The sequence below is a fragment of the Abramis brama genome (assembly GCF_963993115.1).
Source record: "Abramis brama genome assembly, chromosome: 18".
Taxonomy (NCBI): domain Eukaryota; kingdom Metazoa; phylum Chordata; class Actinopteri; order Cypriniformes; family Leuciscidae; genus Abramis; species Abramis brama.
In genome coordinates, this window is record NC_139980.1 from 15,427,589 (window position 1) to 15,448,969 (window position 21,381).

The 21,381-nt window shown below is 37.5% G+C and overlaps 2 protein-coding genes and 1 long non-coding RNA gene across 3 annotated transcripts in view; all 3 read right to left on the reverse strand.

Annotated features, from left to right (window-relative positions):
- The window catches only part of prrc2c (proline-rich coiled-coil 2C), a 29,093-nt gene extending 22,698 nt beyond the window's left edge, over positions 1 to 6,395 (reverse strand). The window contains exon 1 of the mRNA XM_084090945.1: positions 5,862 to 6,395. The gene's annotated coding sequence lies outside the window, so the exon portion shown is untranslated. The remainder of the gene's footprint in view (positions 1 to 5,861) is intronic.
- A 1,494-nt stretch (positions 6,396 to 7,889) lies between these two features.
- On the reverse strand, positions 7,890 to 17,681 carry LOC311068049 (flavin-containing monooxygenase 5-like; the record flags this gene model as incomplete). The annotated part of the gene is made up of 9 exons (XM_084090238.1): positions 7,890 to 8,318; positions 10,639 to 10,740; positions 11,659 to 12,097; positions 12,235 to 12,575; positions 12,935 to 13,030; positions 15,931 to 16,073; positions 16,990 to 17,155; positions 17,276 to 17,450; positions 17,653 to 17,681. The coding sequence occupies 9 exons, from the start codon at positions 17,679 to 17,681 to the stop codon at positions 7,890 to 7,892; spliced, it is 1,920 nt and encodes a 639-aa protein (XP_083946364.1).
- Positions 13,338 to 14,468, reverse strand: LOC311068730. Its single transcript, XR_014603423.1, has 3 exons — positions 14,339 to 14,468; positions 14,197 to 14,267; positions 13,338 to 14,119 (listed from the first exon to the last, which is right to left on the reverse strand). It is a non-coding gene; the product is annotated as an uncharacterized lncRNA (long non-coding RNA).
- Positions 17,682 to 21,381: the final 3,700 nt, after the last annotated feature.

A 21,381-nucleotide genomic window follows, 5' to 3' on the forward strand; every position in this document is an offset into this window, starting at 1 on the left:
ACAAGTTAAATTCACAACTCTGGATGGAAAAAGCTATTGTAGAGCAACTACAGGGAGAAACCGAAAAAAGTGCATGCAAGCAAGCAATTCTCCCAAAAACACAGCATTTGCGAATGATAGCCATTATACTTGTTTCACAAACATTACTAAATTTAATTTAGTGCTTCAAACTGGGAGGTTTACTTAAGGCCAAGGCCCTTACTTGCAGAAAATAGCTAAAAGATTAAGTGCACAATCAGTCTTTTATTAAACTTCCTGCTTGAGGCAGAATCTTATGTGCTGAATATATTTTACACACTAATGATTTCAAAATATCGACCAATTAGCCTGGCCAACATACAGTTTCTGTCTATTACTAGTTGCGTGTCATTGAAGCAGATGGACTGCAAAGGGAGTCAGAACTCTACATCTTTAAATCTCAGTAGTTTAAATCAATGATGCATATCATGTTGCCATGCTAATGTCAGTGCAGTAGATAGTGAATTGACAGTAAAGGAGGGGATGCAGAAATCTACAGTGAGCCACAGGGGGCTCCATTCATAATTGATGTGTTGCGAGTACTTATGCCAAGACAGCACAGTAGAAGCAACAGGGTCACCTCAACATGTCCATACACAATACTGGTATGCTCACTAAGAAATGTGAATGCCACACTGTATCTTCATAACTATTTATTTATTGTGCTATCCAGAACAGAATAGATTAACACTAAAATCTTCAGAAGCTGTTAGAAATTCACAGCTTTAATATGAAATCAAACAATGAGTATAAATTTTTAAACAGTTGATCACCTCTAGGACAGAGTTAAAAGGGAAATCTCATGACAAATCAAATTAGGGGTGCGATATTATTTATATCTATGCTGCTAACATCACAATATTGTTTTAACAATGTGCGATCTGAGTTGTTTGAATTAATGCTTCAATGACTCAAAGGGACAGTTCACCCAAAAATTTCTGTCATTAATTACTCACCCATGTCGTTTCAAACCCATATCGACTTTCGTTCATCTTAGGAACACAAATGAAGATCTTTTTGATGAAATCTGAGAGCTTTATGTCAGTCCCTCCATTTACAGATACCACTTTGACGCTTCAGAAAGTTCATAAAGATCGTAAAACTAATACATGATTTATAAAGCGGTTTTGTCCAAATTTTCTGAAGAGACATCAAGTCAAGGCAAACTAATTGGTCGATATTTTGAAATCATTACTGTGTGTAAAAATATATTCGGCACATAAGATTCTGCCTCAAGCAGGAAGTTGGAAAGTTTAATAAAAGACTGATTGTCCACTTAATCTTTTAGTTAAGGGCCTTGGCCTTAAATCTCCCAGTTTGAAGCACTAAATTCAATTTAGTAATGTTTGTGAAACAAGTATAATGGCTATCATTCGCAAATGCTGTGTTTTAGGGAGAATTGCTTGCTCACATGCACATTTGTCGGTTTCTCCCTGTAGTGAACTTCATTGGTGAACTTATGAACTTCATTTGTCCAAATTTGGCTTGATTGCTTAAGATGAACAGATTGAATTTAGGCTTTTATTCACATATAAACATTAATCTCACACATCAGTTGTGGTAAATGCAAGCTTAAGCATGTTCGCTTGACGTGCGAGAACCAACGAGGTTCATTCTCGTGTTACGCAGCACGTTTGAGCTTCTGCAAGAACCAATGAGGTTTGTTCTTGCATGTTCAGTTGAGCTTCTGTTTTTGTTCGCTGATCAATGTTTATGAGAATAAATTACTAATGACTAAATTAAATCGGTTCATTATATTACGAGATCAAGTTTCCAGAAAAATTGGACTAGACTGCTCAATTAATTTGGATTAGTTTTACGATCTCTTAGGTAACTTTTTGAAGCGTCAAAGTGGTAGTTGCGCAGCTGACAACGGGAGGACAAAAAGATCTCCGGTTTACAAGACATTGAGTAATTAAAGAAATGTTTTAGTCACCTAGCTTGAGATTGGGTCACATATGTGAGTGATTTACTCGCATAGTAGAGGGTTGAAAAGATCTTCATTTGTGTTCCGAAGATGAACGGAACTTATGGTTTTGGAATGACATGAGGGCAATTAATTATATAATTTAATTTTTTTGGTGAACTAACCCTCCCATTCACATATCGCATCTAAAAACGTGGCGTCTGTTGTTGCTACGCAACCATGAACTGCTCTCTCCACAACGACAAGGAAGTTACATAAATGAATTTCCACCACCGAAAACGTAACATTCTCATTTTACACTAGATATTTAACCTCTACATCTCATCAGCAATTTGATTTTGCCACGCTCTGCAGCAGCTGACCACTAAGGAGCGAATGTACAGTGACGTGACATAACTACCAGATTCAAACTGTGCTTTTGCACAGTTAAAAGACGGACGCTCTCAGCGCTTGTCATCACAACTATTCAGTGTTTCCACAATGTTTATTTTAGGTTTCAGACATTTAAATGCATAAATTTATAGCAAAACAATACATTTATAGTTTGTAAAATACACAATGGTGTCTATGGAAGCAGCAATAACAATCCATTCAAACATATTTGCCGACACGTTTTATTCATATCAGATACACAGTGCAAGTAACTAAAGTTTACTCTATTCTTCTCCCAGTTCACCGGCCACTTTCAAGTATTTCGGGAGAAACTGATGAATCCACGTGCTGTAATAAATCCAACAGACAGGAATCTCTGAACTGTGGCCCAAACAAACATGGCGGCGCCCATCTCACGTTCCAGATCAAGATCATTTATAAAGGTTTTTAAACGACAAAAACTCACTTACACGTATTTGAGAATCGTAATAGAAGATAGTTGATTACATGGTAAGCAAGTTTGTTAATATTTAGAAATAAAAGCACTACATCTGTCATACAGTGCTATTTTGGCTGTGGTGCCGGCTCAACATTGTGATGTCTGTCAGCCATCGCGATGGACGATGGCATCGTCTATCGGCTCAACCCTAACGCAAAAGACACGATATGTGAACGTCAAATACTTTGTTCCTGAATGAATCAGCCATTTGAATGAATCAATTGAAACTCACTCATTTACTGTCACCTACTGGTGGTTATAATTTCACATTTAAAGTATTTTTTAAATAATTTCAAAATATCAATTTAACATTTTAGGTTTAAAACATAAAATATTATTTATGCCTTTGTAGGTTAAATGCATTAATTTCCCTCTGAGCTGCACTACACAGTCTGTGTAACTGCATCCAAATGCCACTTCAGATGCAGCTTCAGTCTTTCCTCTGCATTGCAAAGATGAATTTTGTTGATACTGATTTCATTTGATTGGTAACGGCCCTATTGTGTCTTATTACTCTAATTACATTTATTGATTAAATGTAAGAAAGAATTTGACACAAAAGATGATGCATACATTTAATTAGGTTAATTAATAAAAATAATAGTATTTTATAAAGGTAAAAATGCCCATAAAAAGGTAAAAATCTATTTAAACTTATTGGAAAAGATAATTTCTATCATTGCTGCAAACTAACCACCACACAGAATATGAAGAATATCAAAAACTTTAGGTAAAGGTACCAACACAAACACACTCAGCAAAATATTGTCTTATCGTTAGAGATATAATTTTGTTCATATCGCACACTCCTAATATACAAATAGTGCATAAAACTAAAACAATGCAAACCAGCTCCACAAAAAGGAAAAGTCACATGACAAGACAGGAGTAATGAAAGACAAGGTAAAAGGAAAGTGAAAGCACTGCAGTCATCTTTTACTTTAGGTTATAGCAAATATTTAAATGAGGAAAAATTGTGTGCAGCTTCACCAGCTAAATGCCAACTTCCCTTCAATCCAGACTTCAAGAGCCATCATCAATACAGCTGTCTGGTTTATTGTAGAGGGACAGACAGATGAGTGGATAAAACCCCCTAAAGAGTGCGAGTCATTTTTGGATGTCTAAGACCAAAATGGTTAAGGCTGGAAAACGTGCCTCTTATGCACCGAATTCCAGGCTTGTGACACATTTTACTTGCGTTGTAAACAGAGGAACACTAACATACAGTAGGGTGTTGGCCTAGTTGTATTAAGTAATGAAGAACTTTGTCTGATATGGCGAGATTCACTTGGTTTCAATTAAAACATCTTTATTCTTTCAACCCCAACCTCTGACATCCATTCACACCCCCATCACCAGGCCATCTGCCTCCCAAATACATAAGCCAATTGCTGCTTTCCTCTGATATTCCCAAATGTGCAACCAAGCAATCACTGCACTGAGCCGCAGCCCCTGAGGGATGAGTTAAGTCAATATCTTTTCAATAAATTGGTGAGGGGCATTCTTAAAGCAGTGAAGAAAGCAGTCTTATATGATACCTCACAGCTCAAACAGATCCACAGTTACCAGGACATTCACTTGATCTGCTGTTCCTGCAGCTTCATTCCTTTCTTTGTTAAAAACGCCCATCAAGGCTGGTCTTGTTTCAACCAATGGTGTCCTTGGTGGCATTTCCTCTTATGAATATGTAGAGTTACTAAGTGGAAGTTAAATGATCAAGTCTTCCTCCACTGATGCTCAAGTATCTATTTGTTTCTGTTGAAAGACTCTGTTGTGCTTTGACCCCAAAAGCTTCTGACTTGCTCAGTTTAATGCCGTTTTCACAAAATCTCATGGATCTACGGTTTCAAGGCCCACAAAACATCATGCATAGAGAAGGAATGAGTAATTTGTGATGTGGATCACACAAGAATGAAGTTTCCATTAAGATAGCTGCTGATGGCAAGTTTAAAGTTTAACCCTTAAAGCCAAAGCTTAATATGAAACAGTCAGAACATTTAGATAAAATATAGAAAATAGTGGAAAGGTGTCGGGACTTCCCTATTCTCAGAATTAGAATAACTTAAAACTTTATAGTTATTGTCACTGGTGTGAACATGCCTTTAGTAAGATCATACCGAAATGATTAGTCTTATAATAAAAGCCCGTAGTTTTTATTGTGGAGGCAAGGCATGTAATGCAATGAAATACAAAATGATGATAGAGAGATGTAGAAATAAATGTTCCTATAAAAAATAAAAATAAAACTCATTAATTTTATACTACATTACAACATAGTTTTTCTAAAAATATGGATAATAAAGCAACCCTAAGCTGCTTCAGTCCAGTAAATGCTCATCTTGAAATATTACTAACATAGGTTATGTTTACATCATTCAATATTTCACAGCAAAAAGACATGCACATGACCTGAAGGTAGCTATTTTTTACAATTATACTAAAAGGCCTTTTCACTTGCTAAAAACGTATGAATTATCAATCAGAAGGAGAAGGCATCTATAACGTTTTTGAGCAAAGTATTGTTGATAATTTAGCAGCTTTCATGCATCAAAAATAACAGAATGTAAAGGGTTAAATCACAAGCATATGCTTGAGAAGTCAATATGGTGGGGAATAAGCATGCAGTACTACTGTGTGCATCTTGCATGTGGTAAAGTGAAAGTTGTGGCTGCTCGTTTGCATGCACAGATTTTAATGTTTTGTTTGATGTATCTGTAATAGTCATGTGAGCCATCACCTTTGGCTAACCTACCTCTGCACAACCAAGAATAGGACACTGGATAACTAGTGTCTTCCTCATGACTGCGAACTTGCCTTTCAGCTTTAAAATGCAACAATATAACTATCAAGTTGAGGTCGTGTGGATGCAACAAACATTATTTAACAAATCAAACCATTTCCCAAATTCAACCAATTTTGCCGACAAAATTAGTCATTTATTGAAATGGGCTGGTCAAGTGGGCCCTGTGAGGTGGCCTCCAAACCCCCATTATTCCCCCAAATTCTGCCTCCGGGAATCATCTTTCCGCAACGTCTACACTAAACCTGCCCATATTAATGCTGACCTGTGTGAGAGAACAAGAAAACGGGATTTGTTTGCGTGATTTGTCGTTGCTCATGGCAGTGCTAACATTAGCTAGACTATTCTTTTCTCTTCATACACTACAGCAGCAGCACATTGATTAACCTAACCGTTAACATACCTGTCTCCGCCGGTCCCGTCACTCTCTTCAGGAATATCGTTTATTCCGTCCAGAGGGTCTGAGTCCTGGTCCTTTGTATTGTGTTGGAGCGTGTGTGTGTATGTGTGTGAGAGAGGCCGGCTGTGGATTACAAAAGCTCGTGCTATGCTAGTCCCAGCTAGCCGAGCGGTTAGCGACCCACAAAACCTCCTCCACAAAAGAGAGAGAAGCCCTTTTCTCCCTCTCTCTGTCGTTTTCGTTGCGTTTATCTCTGTCTGGTCGCGCGGCCGGTGTGAGGTGAGCAGTAACGGGCGGTTGGCGGTGTCTCGTGCGCTCGAGAGAGGGCCCCGCTCGCGCCGCGGCCTGTCGCACAATCAAAGATGGCAGAGCGCCAATCCACGAGAGCCTGACGTCACCGCGTACAGGCGCTGCGCAGCGTCAGCGACCACACACGCGCCTTTAACATGTAAGACACAGCAGATGGCGCCCTTTATACTGTTCTATCTATTAGAAAACGAAGATGTTGTTCTTTCACACACAGAAGCAAAATGCTTGAATATGTGGTGAACATCTACATTTTGCATGGTAAATATTACATCCATAAACAAAAATTTGTTTACCTAGCACAAAAAATGCTTACCTACATGTAATTTATTCTTAATAGAGATGGAGTCATTGGAGAAGTCCTTAAAGTTGATTAATAACAAAAATAATGATTTTTTCCCCCAACTTTATAGGGAAATTCTTTATAATGTAATGTCCACACTATGCTTGACCAAATTCAGTGAATCCTGAATGCATCCCTAGGGAAAAGGGAGAAATATTGCTTTTATTTTTTTATCATTCAGATTGTTTATGTGATATCTGTCCCTTGAAGCATTCTTTCTGTATGTTGAATCCAGCTATATGACTCTTTTTGTTGAAATATAATAATAAAATACTGTTCTATCTGTTCTAAATTTCTACACAAAAATGTCAGTGTACATAACCACTCATTAATCAAAAACTCATGTTAGTTTTTTTTTTTTTTTTTTTTTTTTTGGGACAATGTTCTCCAAATAGGTGCTGTAGTCCTGGAAGAAATTAATGAAATTTGGCTTGGACCCTGACCATTTCTTTAGTGTATTTTATAAATATCAAACATTTTATAAATATAATAAATACATAAATTAAATTAGCTGTTGAGAAATGACAATATTATTATTATTTTCATTGGAACTTTACATACTATATCACAATTATTAATCTTGAATATGTCTTTTTTCCTGTTAATAAGATTTTTAACATCCACCTCCCCAAAAATGCATTTGGACACAATAAGCTTTTATGAGTAGCTGTTTCACCTATTATAATCTATCTCTGGTTATTTGCATATATGTCGTTCAAGGAATAGCTCTCCCTAAATAATTCTGTCACCAAGTCCATATGATTTCTTTTTTACTGTGGAACGCAAAATATGTTTGGCAGAATGATGGTTCTGCTCTTTTCCATATAACCAGGACATTTCACAAAGATTCACTGTTAATTGTATTGTTTTATTTTTCGTATCAATACAACAAATGATAGGGTAATTTGTTCATAATAATACAGTAACATTTTGATATTAATTTGATAAAATTAAAATTGAGTATGATCAATGGTTAAAAATAGCTTGTATAGTGCTGAAAAATTATATTCATACCTTTCTTTTAATGATCAAAAAGTTTTCATTTATTAAATTTATATTTGTTACATTTTTAATTTGCAAATGCAATGATAGCTGGACGTTATTCAGCTAATTTACAGAATGTAAGAATCTCACATACCTTTTCTAAGTTACACTTTACCCTAATTGAAGTACACTTGTTATAATGTTAGATTTCATAAAGTATTATGTTTCTGATATATATGATCACTTTGTGGTCACTGGCAATGGTAAAAAAGCCCTGATCTTGTCGAGGAGTGATGAAGGGTCTGCTATGAGTGAGTGCAGACTGGCCCTGCTGTAATACAGAGCAGAGAGCAGCGCTGCAACAGACACTGAGAATAAGAGTGAATACGAGGAGCGCTGTGACTGCGGCTCCGGTGCACAGCGTGTTTTCAGGGGCTCTGTGACTCGATCCCACTGAGTCAGGATGGCCTGCCGTGCACCTTCCCATCGGCCCGGTCCATGCAAGCGAAACTGGTACGGGGTGCAGGGCCCAAAGATGATGTTCAGAGCCAGTCTAGGGTCTGTCAGGAGCAGCTTCAGGATAGATGGACGGACACCCACTTGTTTAGCCAATTCATCCATGTAGGGGATGTAGTCCACCTGGATGGTGTGTCTCTGGGCGGCCACATACCGGCATGACAGTATGATTAAGAGTCATCAAGATACACTTAAATGACATTTCTACATAACTGTAGAAATTGTGTAAATGCTGTGTTATAGTCATGAAGTGAAGTGTGGAGAACCTTTTAGTTATTTCGTTCTCATTTGCTTTAATGTCCTTCATCATTGCACTCATTGGAGGCAGTTTGCACAATCCTATCGAGCATATCACAGTTTGTTACGTACAAAAACTTTTTATGGGTGATTTCATACTGTAATTTCAGAACTCAAAACTGTCAATCCAAAAAGAAAATTAATTGAAAATACAATACATCTTAAGCTCTAGTAGCAAAATTAGTTAGTTTAATTCTACAGGTAAAAACAGAGAAAGGGGGAAAAATTGTCATTAAAATTAGATTACAGTGTTTTAAGGTGCAAGAAAACTTTAGTAACATTGTAAGAAGATTTATTATTATCATCATCTTTAAAGCAACTGCATGTAGTTTTGCTTAAATATTGATAATGTTTTCATTTAATTTCACACATACACATTCAATCCCTTAGCACACAATGTATGTGTGAAATTAAATGTTGGCGACACGATAGGCCACACAGCACACAATATACATTGGAGAGCATAGACTATTATAAGATAGCAGAGATAGGTTTGCATGGTTGCAAACTTTCAAAAGCTTAGCTGCTATGAGATGCATTTATTTGCACGGACACATTGCTGTCTTTCATAATTAACACTTGCAGGGAGGTCCACTCTGCTGTTGGATGTACTTTTTTTTCATGTTAGCCGTAAGACTACAACTAACATCAAGACAGTATAAAAATATCATGAAATTCAGTGATAGGATAGTAGCATGCTAATGTAACCTGAGCCAAAAACAATCGCAACTTATATCAAAATTTAATTGGGAATTGGGAAATTATGATCGAAAAACGTCCTTGGTTACTAACGTAACCTCAGTTCCCTGAGATACTGGGAACGAGTATTGATTTGCTAGACGAGATGGGACAAACTTTTTTTCAGAATACTAAAGCCTTATAAAATCACGCAGTGAAACTGCACAAGCCTATGACTGTAAAATCTGTTGAAGGTGGACAGCGAGGACCAGCCGGCCACCGCACAGATGTCACCAATGGATACTCCACTGGACCACGCCCAGGAAGAGGCCATGCCTCTGATGGAGTGAGCTCTTACTCCGATGGGGCACTGAAGGCCCATAGAAATGTAAGCTAGTGCAATGGCATCCACTGTCCAGCGGGATAATCTTTGCTTTGTGACCGGATGCCCTTTGGTACGGCCTCCAAAGCACACAAAGAGCTGCTCTGAATGTCTGAACTGGGCAGAGCGCTCGATATATACTCTTAAGGCCCAGAAAGGGCAGAGTAAGTGCAACTTTCACTCATCTTCCGAAACGGGAAGAGCGGCCAGAGTAATGACCTGTGTTTGGAGTAGAGAGCATTTTAGGCACATAGCTGTGTCTTGGTTTGAGGACAACTATACAGTCGTTAGGCCCAAACTCAAGGCATGAGCGTGCCCCTTATCCAACAGCTCCTAAAGGGAAGACAGTACCTGTGAAATCTCACAGGACGTCGGGTCTTCACTCCAGACTGTGCACCAGTCGGAGAAGACGGATCATTTAAGGGCATAGAGGCGTCTAGTGGACAGGGCCCTAGCCTCAGAAATAGTGTTTAGGACTCTTGAGGGGAGGTTCATAGGCTCCGGTCGAGGGGCCAGAGATGAAGAACCCACAACTCTAGATTGCCAGCGCGTCCCTGTCCTTTGAGAAATATATTGGGCGGTGAGAATTGTCTTCTGAGTCGAAGAAGTCAACCTCTGCCATTCCAAAGACCCTCCAGATCATGTGAACCGTCTGGGGATGGAATGTCCACTCTTCTGTGGACACATTGCCCCGGGATAGCATGTCCGACCCTTGGTTCAGTCTGCCCAGCATGTGCGATGCTCTCAGTGAGTTGTGGCGTCTCACTCACCTCGATCTGAGTCCACCATGATGGTTTATTTAGGACGCCACTTCAGTGTTGTCCGAGCGGACTAAGATGTGATGTCCTTTCAGGTCTGGTGGGAAGGTTCTGAGGGCTCAACCAGGAGCCGGAAGTCGGCCTGCCCTTGCCCAGAGCTCCCCATTCGTCTCATGCTTGAGAGAAAGAGAACGGTGGAGAATGAGGGGAGGAGCCGCAGTGATAGCGTCAATCTTTGATGAACGTGGCTTGGCGTGGGCATGGCCCCGGCAAGTGACGTGCTCAGAGGAGCGGCGTTTTAAAACAAACACTGCGAAAAGACGCTCTTTTAGATAGAAATATGCTCTATGAGTCTCACCTGAGTTGAATGAACGTCATTCTCAGTTGTCGAGCTGTCAGCGCTGTACTCAGCTGCAGTGCCCTCAGCGCTGTGCTCACTCTCACAGTGCGGGCAGCATTGCTGCAGGGAGAGTGAGACACGTGGGAAATGGACCGGCGTGAGCTCACTTAGTCCCGTTCACTTAGCCCTGTGACTCCATTGTTTCTGCTTCTCATGTTTTGAGAGAAAGAGAACGGTGGAGAATAAGGGGAGGACCGTGGAGGAGGGGACCGTAAGAGCAGCAAGGCGAGACTCGTGCTCTCGCAGTGAGAGCGTCCGTCTTTGATGAACGCGGCTTTTGGGGGCAGGCCCGGCAAGTGGCGTGCTCAGGGAAGTGCTGCATTTTGAAACAGACGTTGGAGAAAATAAGCTCTTTTAGAGAATATGCTCTCTAAGACTCACCTGATAGTTGCAGAAGAGGAGTGTCATTCTCAGCCGCTTTTATGAGTAGCTTTATCAAGCCGCTGAGTAAGCATGATCCACTGCAAGCTCGGCGTCTCGCAGCATTTAATTTTATGAAGCTCTTGCCAAAAGTATATGCCAAAAATGTCTCTTTGGTCTCTAAAGGCCAATTCACAGCGGACCAACATGGACAATTACCAAAGGTCCTTTCTCAGACATTCCACAACCCAAAAAACACAGACTGAACATGTTCAATCGGCAAAAACAAGCAGGACCAATGGCAACAAATGCTGACAGTGGTAACACTGATCCAACAAAACCCGATGGTGTCTATTGATGCTGGTCGGTGTTTGTCAGTGGAGTATGAATTGGCCTTTAGTCTCTACCATGATGTCCATACTGATAATACTCCTTTGCTAAAGATATGTTGGTGTAACATATTGTGTGACGTACTGCTGTAAAGGAATCCACCCTTTTCATGGAATTTAGTGACGTTTTTTGGGGAGCTTTGCAAAGAAAATGCCATTTGCCTTATAAGAAGTCAGTGAACCATCAATGATTTTGAAACTGATATTTCAAGGTTAAAAACTTACATACAGTTGCTTTAATGGATGAATAATGCACATGATTGAGTAAGATCACCCTGTATTTGTAGGAGGTCAGGAGGTCATGTTTGATACCTTTAAAAACACGTGTGGCCCAGCGCGCTTGCATCTCAGAGATGGGCATAATGGCTCCCAGAGGCTGGATCAGACCAATCACGGCTAAAGTTGGGCGCTCTAATGCTGGGGGATACACATATTTGTACAGGGATACCTTGTTCTTTGAGACAGGAATTATATGTGAAGACAGAAAGGGGAATGAGAAAGTGTATCCTGTGGCAAACACCACAAGATCAATGTCATCCTCAACTGTGCCATTCTCAAAAACCACACTTGATCCACGAAACTCTTGCACATTCGGCTTGACAGAGACGGTACCGGAGAGGATCCGGTTTGGTAAATCATCGTTGACCATGGGATGTTGACTGAAAACTCTGCCAGGTGAAAAAAATACACATTACACAATACACAAAACAAAACTATAGAACACAATATAATATTGAAAAGAGTATGCCGTATTTAACACTGACCAACATCATCAGAGTCTTGTTTCCTCAAGTGTTCACAGTACCTGTGCACAGGCTGCAGCCCATAGAGCTTGTGGTTGAACCGTTTATTGAGTTGATTCTCTCCCAATTTGTTAGAATATCCAACAGGCAACAATCCAAGAAACCACATTAGTGTCATGAAGGTAAGAGGATCAGACAGCAAATGCGGAGAAATAATCACTTTAATAGAATCAGAGCTTGCCAGAGAGTTAAGTAAACAGATAAAGTTCTCAAAGGGAAACTTAGAACTACTAGCAGTAGTAAAAGGTCCAAATAAGGTCTCGGCTTGTAGATAAACAGCAGTCAGCCCAGGCGAAAAGAGATGCTCAGAAGGAAGCTCCGTATGATAGGGAAATGGAGCGGGCTGGCGTTTCCCGAGGGAGAGTAGAGGCAAGCAGCGATTCTCCGGCTCAGTAGAGTTCTCTCAAAGTAAATCAGCTCCCGACACGACAGGACTAAGACACGACAAAGACACGAGGGTAAATGGAGATTAGTACACATGAGAGAATGCAATACTCAGGCAAAGACAGGTAGAGAAAGGGGAAAAGAAGTAGGCACGCTAATCAAAGGAAAAGAGGATACAGGTGAAGAGGGGAGTGAGCGATGGCTAATAGTAAAGGAGAAACAGCTGAGAGGGAATAAGGATTGAATGAGAAGGTGTGTGCGTAAATGAGGAAATAGCGGTGTGTGTGTGTGTGCGTGAGAAAGAAACAGGATCATGACAATTAGTGCTCTGTTATTAAACATCATATCGAAAGGAACACCTTTGTCTCCTACACGATTCAATATCCAAGATCCCTTTCGGGTGCTCAGATAAACCTGAAATTACAGAGACGGTTTACCTAAAACTCTAAAATTCTGTCATGATTTACCCACCATCATTTTGCTCTAAATCATTTTCTTCTGAATTACTTTTTTTCTTCTGTGGAACACTCAAGGAGAAATTCTGAAGACGCTCTTTTCCATATGTAGCCAGTGGCGTCAGGTACTGAGGGAACTGTATGAAACTATTATATAACGTTCGACTACGCCACCCGGTATATACCGGGAACTATCAGCCCCAAATCAGGGAGCGCACAGGTTCGTTACCAAAAGAAATGGGTAAGCAGAGAGATAGGCCAGGGAATATCAATGATGAGGCAGTTTTATTCAAATACAAAATTTAAAACCATCAATACATTAATCTATCAAGGGCTCAATATTCACATGTCAAAAAGAAAAGGAAAACAAACACCACTTTACAAAACTTCAAAATAAAGAAATAAATACAAAAATACAAATACACAAGAAAGCTTAATTAGGAGGGAGATGGCCTGCTGTGACCCTCAATTCACACAACACACTTAATATCCACACACACCCGCTCTGGTGAAGTCAGGTCACTCAAACACAGCACTCAATGTAAACCCCGTTAAACAGCAGCTATAAACCCCTCCTCAATACACTTTCTTCGTCACGTTGTTTACGAGAAAAAAAGAAAGGACACCGTCAGTTCACAAACATTAAATAAATAAAAATACACAAACAAAACATAAACTAATTAAACTTAAACAAAGAAAAATAAATTACATACAAAATACGCAAAAATGAGCACAAGACAAAAATAAAGAAATCTAAATTAAAATTCGAAACAAACCAAAAGACACATCAAAATAAAACAAACATGCCACGATCGGCCGCACACACACTCAAAGAGCAGAACAAGTCAGCGAGGAAACAGCCGCGCTTCCACGTTAATTCGCACACTGCGGCGAGGAATCGTCCCAGCTCGCTGTTATGCAAGTTCAAGTTCGCTCCAACGAAAAGACGACAAAACTAAGCCCAGGCAAGACAGCAGTGCGTTACGTCAACAGACGCGCATCTCTTCCCGCAATATAGAGGTGAAACCCTTGCTCTCGTCACTCAAATCTGTCGAACATGAAACAGAAAAAATTACTAATAAAACAATAAAAGGGACAAACCACGCGAATGGCTCTCATACATACCGGAAACGTTCTCAGCGCAGCACTATGCGTGTTCGCTGGCCTCAACATACCGCCGGTTGCTCGTCAATGAACTACACAGACTCAAAATAGTAAATACACATTCCATTGATGAAAATCCTCAAAACAGACGTAGGTTACCAACCTCAAAGCCCGGGGCAGACTGTGCACGGCCGCACAGAGCCGAGACAGCACTTCATACTCTCCATTCATAAATGGCGGCCTCCGTAAAGGGGCGGTACGGGTGTCGACGACGCATCCCAAGTGACAAACAACCTCCCCATTTTATACCATGACACCAGACTGTTGATAGGTTCAATGGTTTCACATGACACTGGCCAATAATCAACACAGATACACTTCACCCTGCTACACATACAATGGCAATGAATGTGGACTGAAGCTTACAGCTTTCAAAAAGCATAATAGAAAGCATAATAAAAATTAAAAATAAAAAAGTAATAAAAGACAGAAAGCAGAATAAAAGTTTTTCATATGACTGGTGCGAAAAAATATTTGTAAAAAATGTCATACAAAGCTATGACTTCAGATACTTTCAATATAGCAAACGAGTCAAACGAATTATATATATGTTTATGATACTTTTTCGGGACTTGTGTTATGTGTCAGTTTTAAAGCATTAAATTCCTTCTTATATTTACATTTAATCATTTAGCAAGTGCTTTTATCCAAAGCTACTTACAACTAAGAAGAACAATAGAAGCAATCAAACCAACAATAGGGCAACAATGTGTAAGCGCTGTGACTAGTCCCAGTTAGTCTAGCACAGTAAATGTAGCAAGGTTTTTTTATTGTTTATTTTTCTAACACTTTATTTTAGGGTCCAATTCTCACTATTACTAGTTGCTTATTAGCTTGCATATTACTAGTATATTGGCTGTGTATTAGTACTTATAAAGCACATATTAATACCTTATTCTGCATGACCATACATCCCTTAATCCTCAATACCTAAACTTAAACACTACAAAAACTACCTTATTAATAAGCAGTAAATTAGGAATTTATTGAGGCAAAAGTCCTAGTTAATAGTGAATATGTGTTCCCGATACTAAAGTTTTACCTTTATTTTATTATAATAGATATATAGTAAGAGTTAGTGTTAAAGGGTCAAGTGACGAAAAGATGCATCTTCAGCAGTTTCTTGAAAATGGCTAAAGACTCGGCAGCTCGGGTTGAGATCGGTGGGAGATCAGTCAGGGTAAAGGTCTGTGAAAGTGATTCTGTGCCTCTTTGAGATGGCACCACAAACTGCCATTCACTTACAGAATGCAAGCTTCTGGAGGGCACATAAGTCTAGTGTTTAAGTATAGGGGTGCAGAATCAGTGCCTTGAATTTGATGCGAGCAGCAATTGGCAACCAATGCAAATTGTTGAAGAGAGATGTGATGTGTGCTTTCTTCGGCTCAGCAAAGACCACTGTTGCTGCAGCATTCTGGATCAGTTGAGTTTTTACAGAAACCCACCTTCAAAATTTGCTTTTTGTGTTTTGTCGAAAATAATTGGAACATCATAAAGGTGTCAAGGATTTTCATTTTTGGACAAGGTATTCTTTTAAAGTAAAATAAATGTATTGTTTATTATAAATTATAATTTATCAAACAATGTGATTGGTGGGTATTTTACAAAGAAAAATGGAAAAATATATGAAGGCTTTAATAAGAGTATAATAATTCATACACTATAATTATTTATACTGTATTTGTGGCATATCACCTGTTTGGCCATTCTGCTCAGCTCTACAGCAATATCTCCTCCAGAGTTCCCAATGCCAATCACAACTACCCTCTTCCCTCGCCATTCTTCAGGGTTTTTGTAGTCACGACTGTAGAAGAATTTCCCCTTAAACGTGTCTATCCCTAAAGAGAAGATTTGAATAAGCAGCCACTATAATATGGAAAAGAAAATCTATCTGTCTGTCTGTCTGTCGAATTATGGCAGTTCTGAAGGCACAAATGGGTCCAACCTACTAGCAAGGTGTACCAAATAAACTGGCTGTGTATATATATATATATGCATACAGTCAAAACAAAAATTATTCAGACACCAGATATAATTTTTTATATTTTTTTATATAAGTGGGTGCAGGACAATGGTTCATTTATGTAAGTGAGGATAGCAAAATAAAGTAAACTGTGACTACCAGAAAAAATTTATAAAAATTTGGAACCAAAAATTATTCAGACACTTTGACCTGGCCATGTTTTGCTTAAGTGTCTTTTCTTTAATTGCTAATGTGACTATTTAACACCACAGACTGAACACAATTAAGCATTGCTTGGTAATTGGTTGACCTAAATTGGTATTATCTAATTGTATACTTACATTTCACAGCTGACAACTGACAGCTATTCAACCTAATTCATTTATGAGACAGTCTAAAACTGATTTGATAACTCTGAGTTCTTGTCATATTTTATTACCATTTTCGAAACTATAGCGAATAAACTGTGATAATGTGAGAAATGTTGAAGGTGTCTGAATAAATTTTGGTTTGACTGTACTGTATATATATATATATATAAACACAAAGTGTGTAATTGCAAATTCTATATTTTGATGCTGAATCATTCTTTGCAAGCTCTGTAAACTTATTATTTTTATTTTTTTAAAGTGTGAGAGATGTTCCTCTTAATTTTACAACAGTGTTGTGAGGCCTAATAACTCTTGTACAACTAAAGTTCACTATGAGTGTCCCAGTTTGGCTTTTATTGACTTTATGTTGTTGCACTTTGCACATAAACTGTGTTTGCTTAGTCATCACATGTACTGTACCTGGAAAGTCCTTTAGAGGGAGGTGAGGGTGACAGTGGTGACCGGTGCAGACCATCACAGCATCAAACACCTGTTTCTCTCTCCGACCATCCTTGGACTCCGTCTCTACATCCCACTGACCAGAGTGAGGGAAATCTGGCCTTGGGGTAACATGAAGGACTTTTGTCTAAAAAATAAACAAAAAAAGAAATTAATTTGTTAACCTTTGAAACCCCAAAAACCTAATATATATATGAGATACAGTATATTTCTAACTTCACAGTTCACATAAGCTTTCAGGCCAGACCTGGAAACGGATGTGCCGTTTGAGCTGGAAGTGCTCGGCGTACATTTGGAAGTAGTCCATGATGAGGGAGTTGTGCATGTAGTTTGGGAAGTGGGCAGGGATAGGGAAATCACTGTAGCACATCATCTCCTTTGAAGTGTTGATAAAGAATGAGATCTGAGATTTAAACTTGTTTCTATATGTCAGACTCAGACATCTCAGTTGTGTTGAGAAGACGCTGCTATGATTTTACCTCCTAGAGTTCAAAACTATATAAACTATAAAACTATTCAACCAGGTCTCTGAAAAAGTAAATATGGACTTCAAACATTGATAACAGCATCATTTCACGTGAATTTGGAATGTGAAATTATTGGAACCCTTATTGGAACGCCCACCTGGAGGGCAAAACAAGGCTTTCCTCCATTGCTCGCCAGTAAAGTGAAGTCACCCTTATTTAGCGCTTCATACAATACAGATTGTTTCAAAGCAGCTTTACAGTGATAACAATGATTCAGTGATGCAGTTCGGCTGTACAGAAGATCTATATTTTTAAAGCAAAGCTCAGCCAGTCATTTTTGGATTGTACTAAGTGTACTAATGTAGTAAGACAGTGTATTAAAAGACCAAATTCAATATACACCTTATTTATGATGCATATGTACAGGCACACAGAATGCAAAGAATAAAAACCCAGAATATAAATGCAACATGCAATTTCTCATTAAGCGGTTTTCCACAGAAAACCATTAGAAAGAAAACGCTTATAACCATTTAACATTCATTTTAATTGCTGTGATCTCATGTGAGTGACAGGTTATCCTGTTCTCGCGCCAGAGAAGAGATGTCGCTGCAAGTGTCGCTCTAATGATAAGTTATTTTGATTAAACGATACGATTTATGGAAACATATTCCATAAAAAAATAAGAATTGTCAATAATAAATTCAATGTGACTTCAAAGCATAATGTAACCCTTGGGGGAAAAAAAGTAGGCTACACTTTAGCATACTTAGTTGAACTTAGTGCTTTTTTGACCCACTTAAGACTGAAGTAAATGTAATTTAATAGTTAATTTTATTGTCTTTAAATTACACTTAAAGTGTACTGTCAAATACTGACAAGCATTTATGGTAAACTAAATTATACTTTAATGTAATTTCTATTGAAACCTGAATGTCAATGAAGTTGCAATTTAGTACATTTAAAATATACTGACTATAAATGATAGGCCTATATATATATATATATATATATATATATATATATATATTCAATACTTTCCGTGTTTACTTTGTCAACACATCAAAATAAGTGTCCTTCTTTAAAGCGTGACAAACGATTATTAAACAATAATTTTAAAAGTAGGCCTACACTACAAGTGCACATTATAGCTATACACTTCTTTTTGGCAAGGGAACCTATAGCCTACGTATGCAACGTGGTGGTCCATTATTGTTCTTATGTAATCATTTTTCTAGCGTACAAATGTGGCACTGGTATGGCTCTGTTATCACACAGTCCATATATAATAACTTGTTGCATCATCACAAGTGTAACGGAATGTGTTGTGAAATCGACTTGCAAATGCACTGACAGTAACTTCCGCATGTAACGCGTCTACAATATACAGCATCTGCAATCCATTCAAATTAAGGTATTATTTTAAGCAAACAACACTGAAGTCACGTAACATAAACTGGTCTGTAACAGCCGAAAATATAGTTACATTAGTGTCAATATAAAATTGTATCTTATCAAGTGTCAAGAAGAGAGTGAAGAAATTAATGAATGATGCACTTCAGAGAAATATGAACACTTCACCACTCCCCTAGGGTTGCAAAAGGGGCAGGGGTTCATTTTCTGGTCAATGATCATTTAGATAATGCTGACATTTAGGCTGCATCCAGGGTTTATGACTGAGACATATCAGTAATAATATTAGATTACTTTTACATATGATTGATTATAATTGTCACACACCGAATGATTATTTTATTCTATTCATAGATAAGTCATGAGTTTATGTTTAAATGTATTTTGGTTTTGGTGATTACTTCCAAAAAGCTGTTAGAACTATTTACATTGGATGTAATAGTTCAGTCAAATTACTAATGGGTACAGGTGGTAGATTTGAGATTAATCGTGGTATACAGCTGGGTAGCTCTTTGTCTCCATTTTTTATTTATTTACACAAATTATGGCCCTACATATATATTAAAAAAAAACAGAGTTCGAAGGTATGAGTATTTGAAAGAGTATTTAAATTGTGTCAATTGATACTACTATTTCTGAAGTAATCTGAAATAATGAAAGCGGTTAATTGTAATAAAGAGTTTTTCTCAGTATCTAGTCTTAAAATTAATATAAATAGGTGTTGTTTCCGCTTAAGGCATGTAATTTAACAGAATTACATGATATTCCGATAAAACATACATATTTAAGAGTTATTAAACATAAAGATGAGAATGAACGCAGTGTTCTCAATTTTAAGCCTATAATTAACAAAACTAAAACAAGATTTAATATCTGGCTTCAAAGAGATGTATCCCTGAATGGTAGGGTCTTACTATCCAAAGCAGAAGGGATATCAAGATCTGTGTGTGTCTTTAGCTTTAGATGCTATCTAATGTGTACAAAGAATTAGACAAAACGTTATTTAATTTTTTATGGAGGAATAGACACCATTATTTGAGAAAGGACATTTTATGTAAACAAAACAGTGGATTATCTGTGCTTAGTTTTGAAACTTTAAACAATACATTCAAGGTTACATCTACAGCTACTCATAAAAGTTAATTGTGGACCAGTGTATTTAGAAATATAAACTGGAATAATGCTTGGTGTATTTGTGAAGCATGTTTAATTAATAAAGCAGAATTTTACATGGTATATCCAGCTAAAAGTGTGTTAGAGAGATTTAATTTAGATATTGATTATTCATGTGATTTTTGTTCAATAGAAAAATAATCTACTATCCATCTGTTTTGTAGCCTACTTGTATACATAAAGTTTTTTTGGATGTGGAAAATTTCATTAGAAGGAAAACAAATGTTATAATTAAATTAAATATTTTTTATATATGTATGTATTATTCCAATGAAAGTAATAATAATAATAATGTAACTTTTATTGTACAGCTTTTTATTATTTGGGGAAAATTTCATATACACAAGAAGAAATAGTCAGGATCCAAGCCAAATTTTATTCATTTTCTTCAGGAGACTAAGGATTAATGCACCAGTCTGTAGAACATTGTCAATAAGAAAGCAAGAAAGACTTGTCATATCTATAATGAATATACAGTTTTTTAAATTAATTAATTAATTTGTACACTCTGGCAGGTGTTTTTTTTTTTGGATGCAAATTCTGCATGCTATATTGTATAGTTCTACTACTGAAGTTTTTTGGATAATAATTTTTATTTTTTATTTTTATTTTTTATTTTTAGATATTTAGTTTTAGGCTACATCTCATCAACACACAGTCCTGTTTATCAAATGCAAACAACACACACCATCCACATAACCAGGATGCATTATGGCACAAAAGTATTGAAATAATGGTGAACACATGAGTGAATGTAAATTTTTGAGAACTAATGTAAATTATTACAAAGTTCACTTTTCTATACAGTGTGTTAAGAAACACTTATGAAAGTGCACTCTGTTTAAGTAGACTTTAGATTTGCACAAGTGTTAAACTCTCTTACATGTATGGTCTGTCTGCCTTGTTTCATATTGTTTTTGGTTTAGTCCTGTGACACAGTTTTCCCCAGTCCGTCTAATTAGTCATCTCCTTCATTTGTGTCCTGCACTGTAAAAAAGAATACATTGATTTTATTGATATCTAATCAATAAAATTGAGGCAACAGATTACAAGCAATATTATTAATTAAATTTAACAAATTAGAATTGAGTAATAATTAATCAAATTAAAGGTAGGGTAGGTAGGATTTTTATAAAAAACTTTTTTTCAAATTTGTTTAAACTGTCTTTATATACCAATACATAATTAAAATGTAAGTGCTCTGAAAAAGAGAGTTTAAAAATCGAGTGACTGTAGACCTTTTAATCTGCAATAAACACAGCTCATTATTTCCATCCGGGACGAAACAATTGATTGGTTT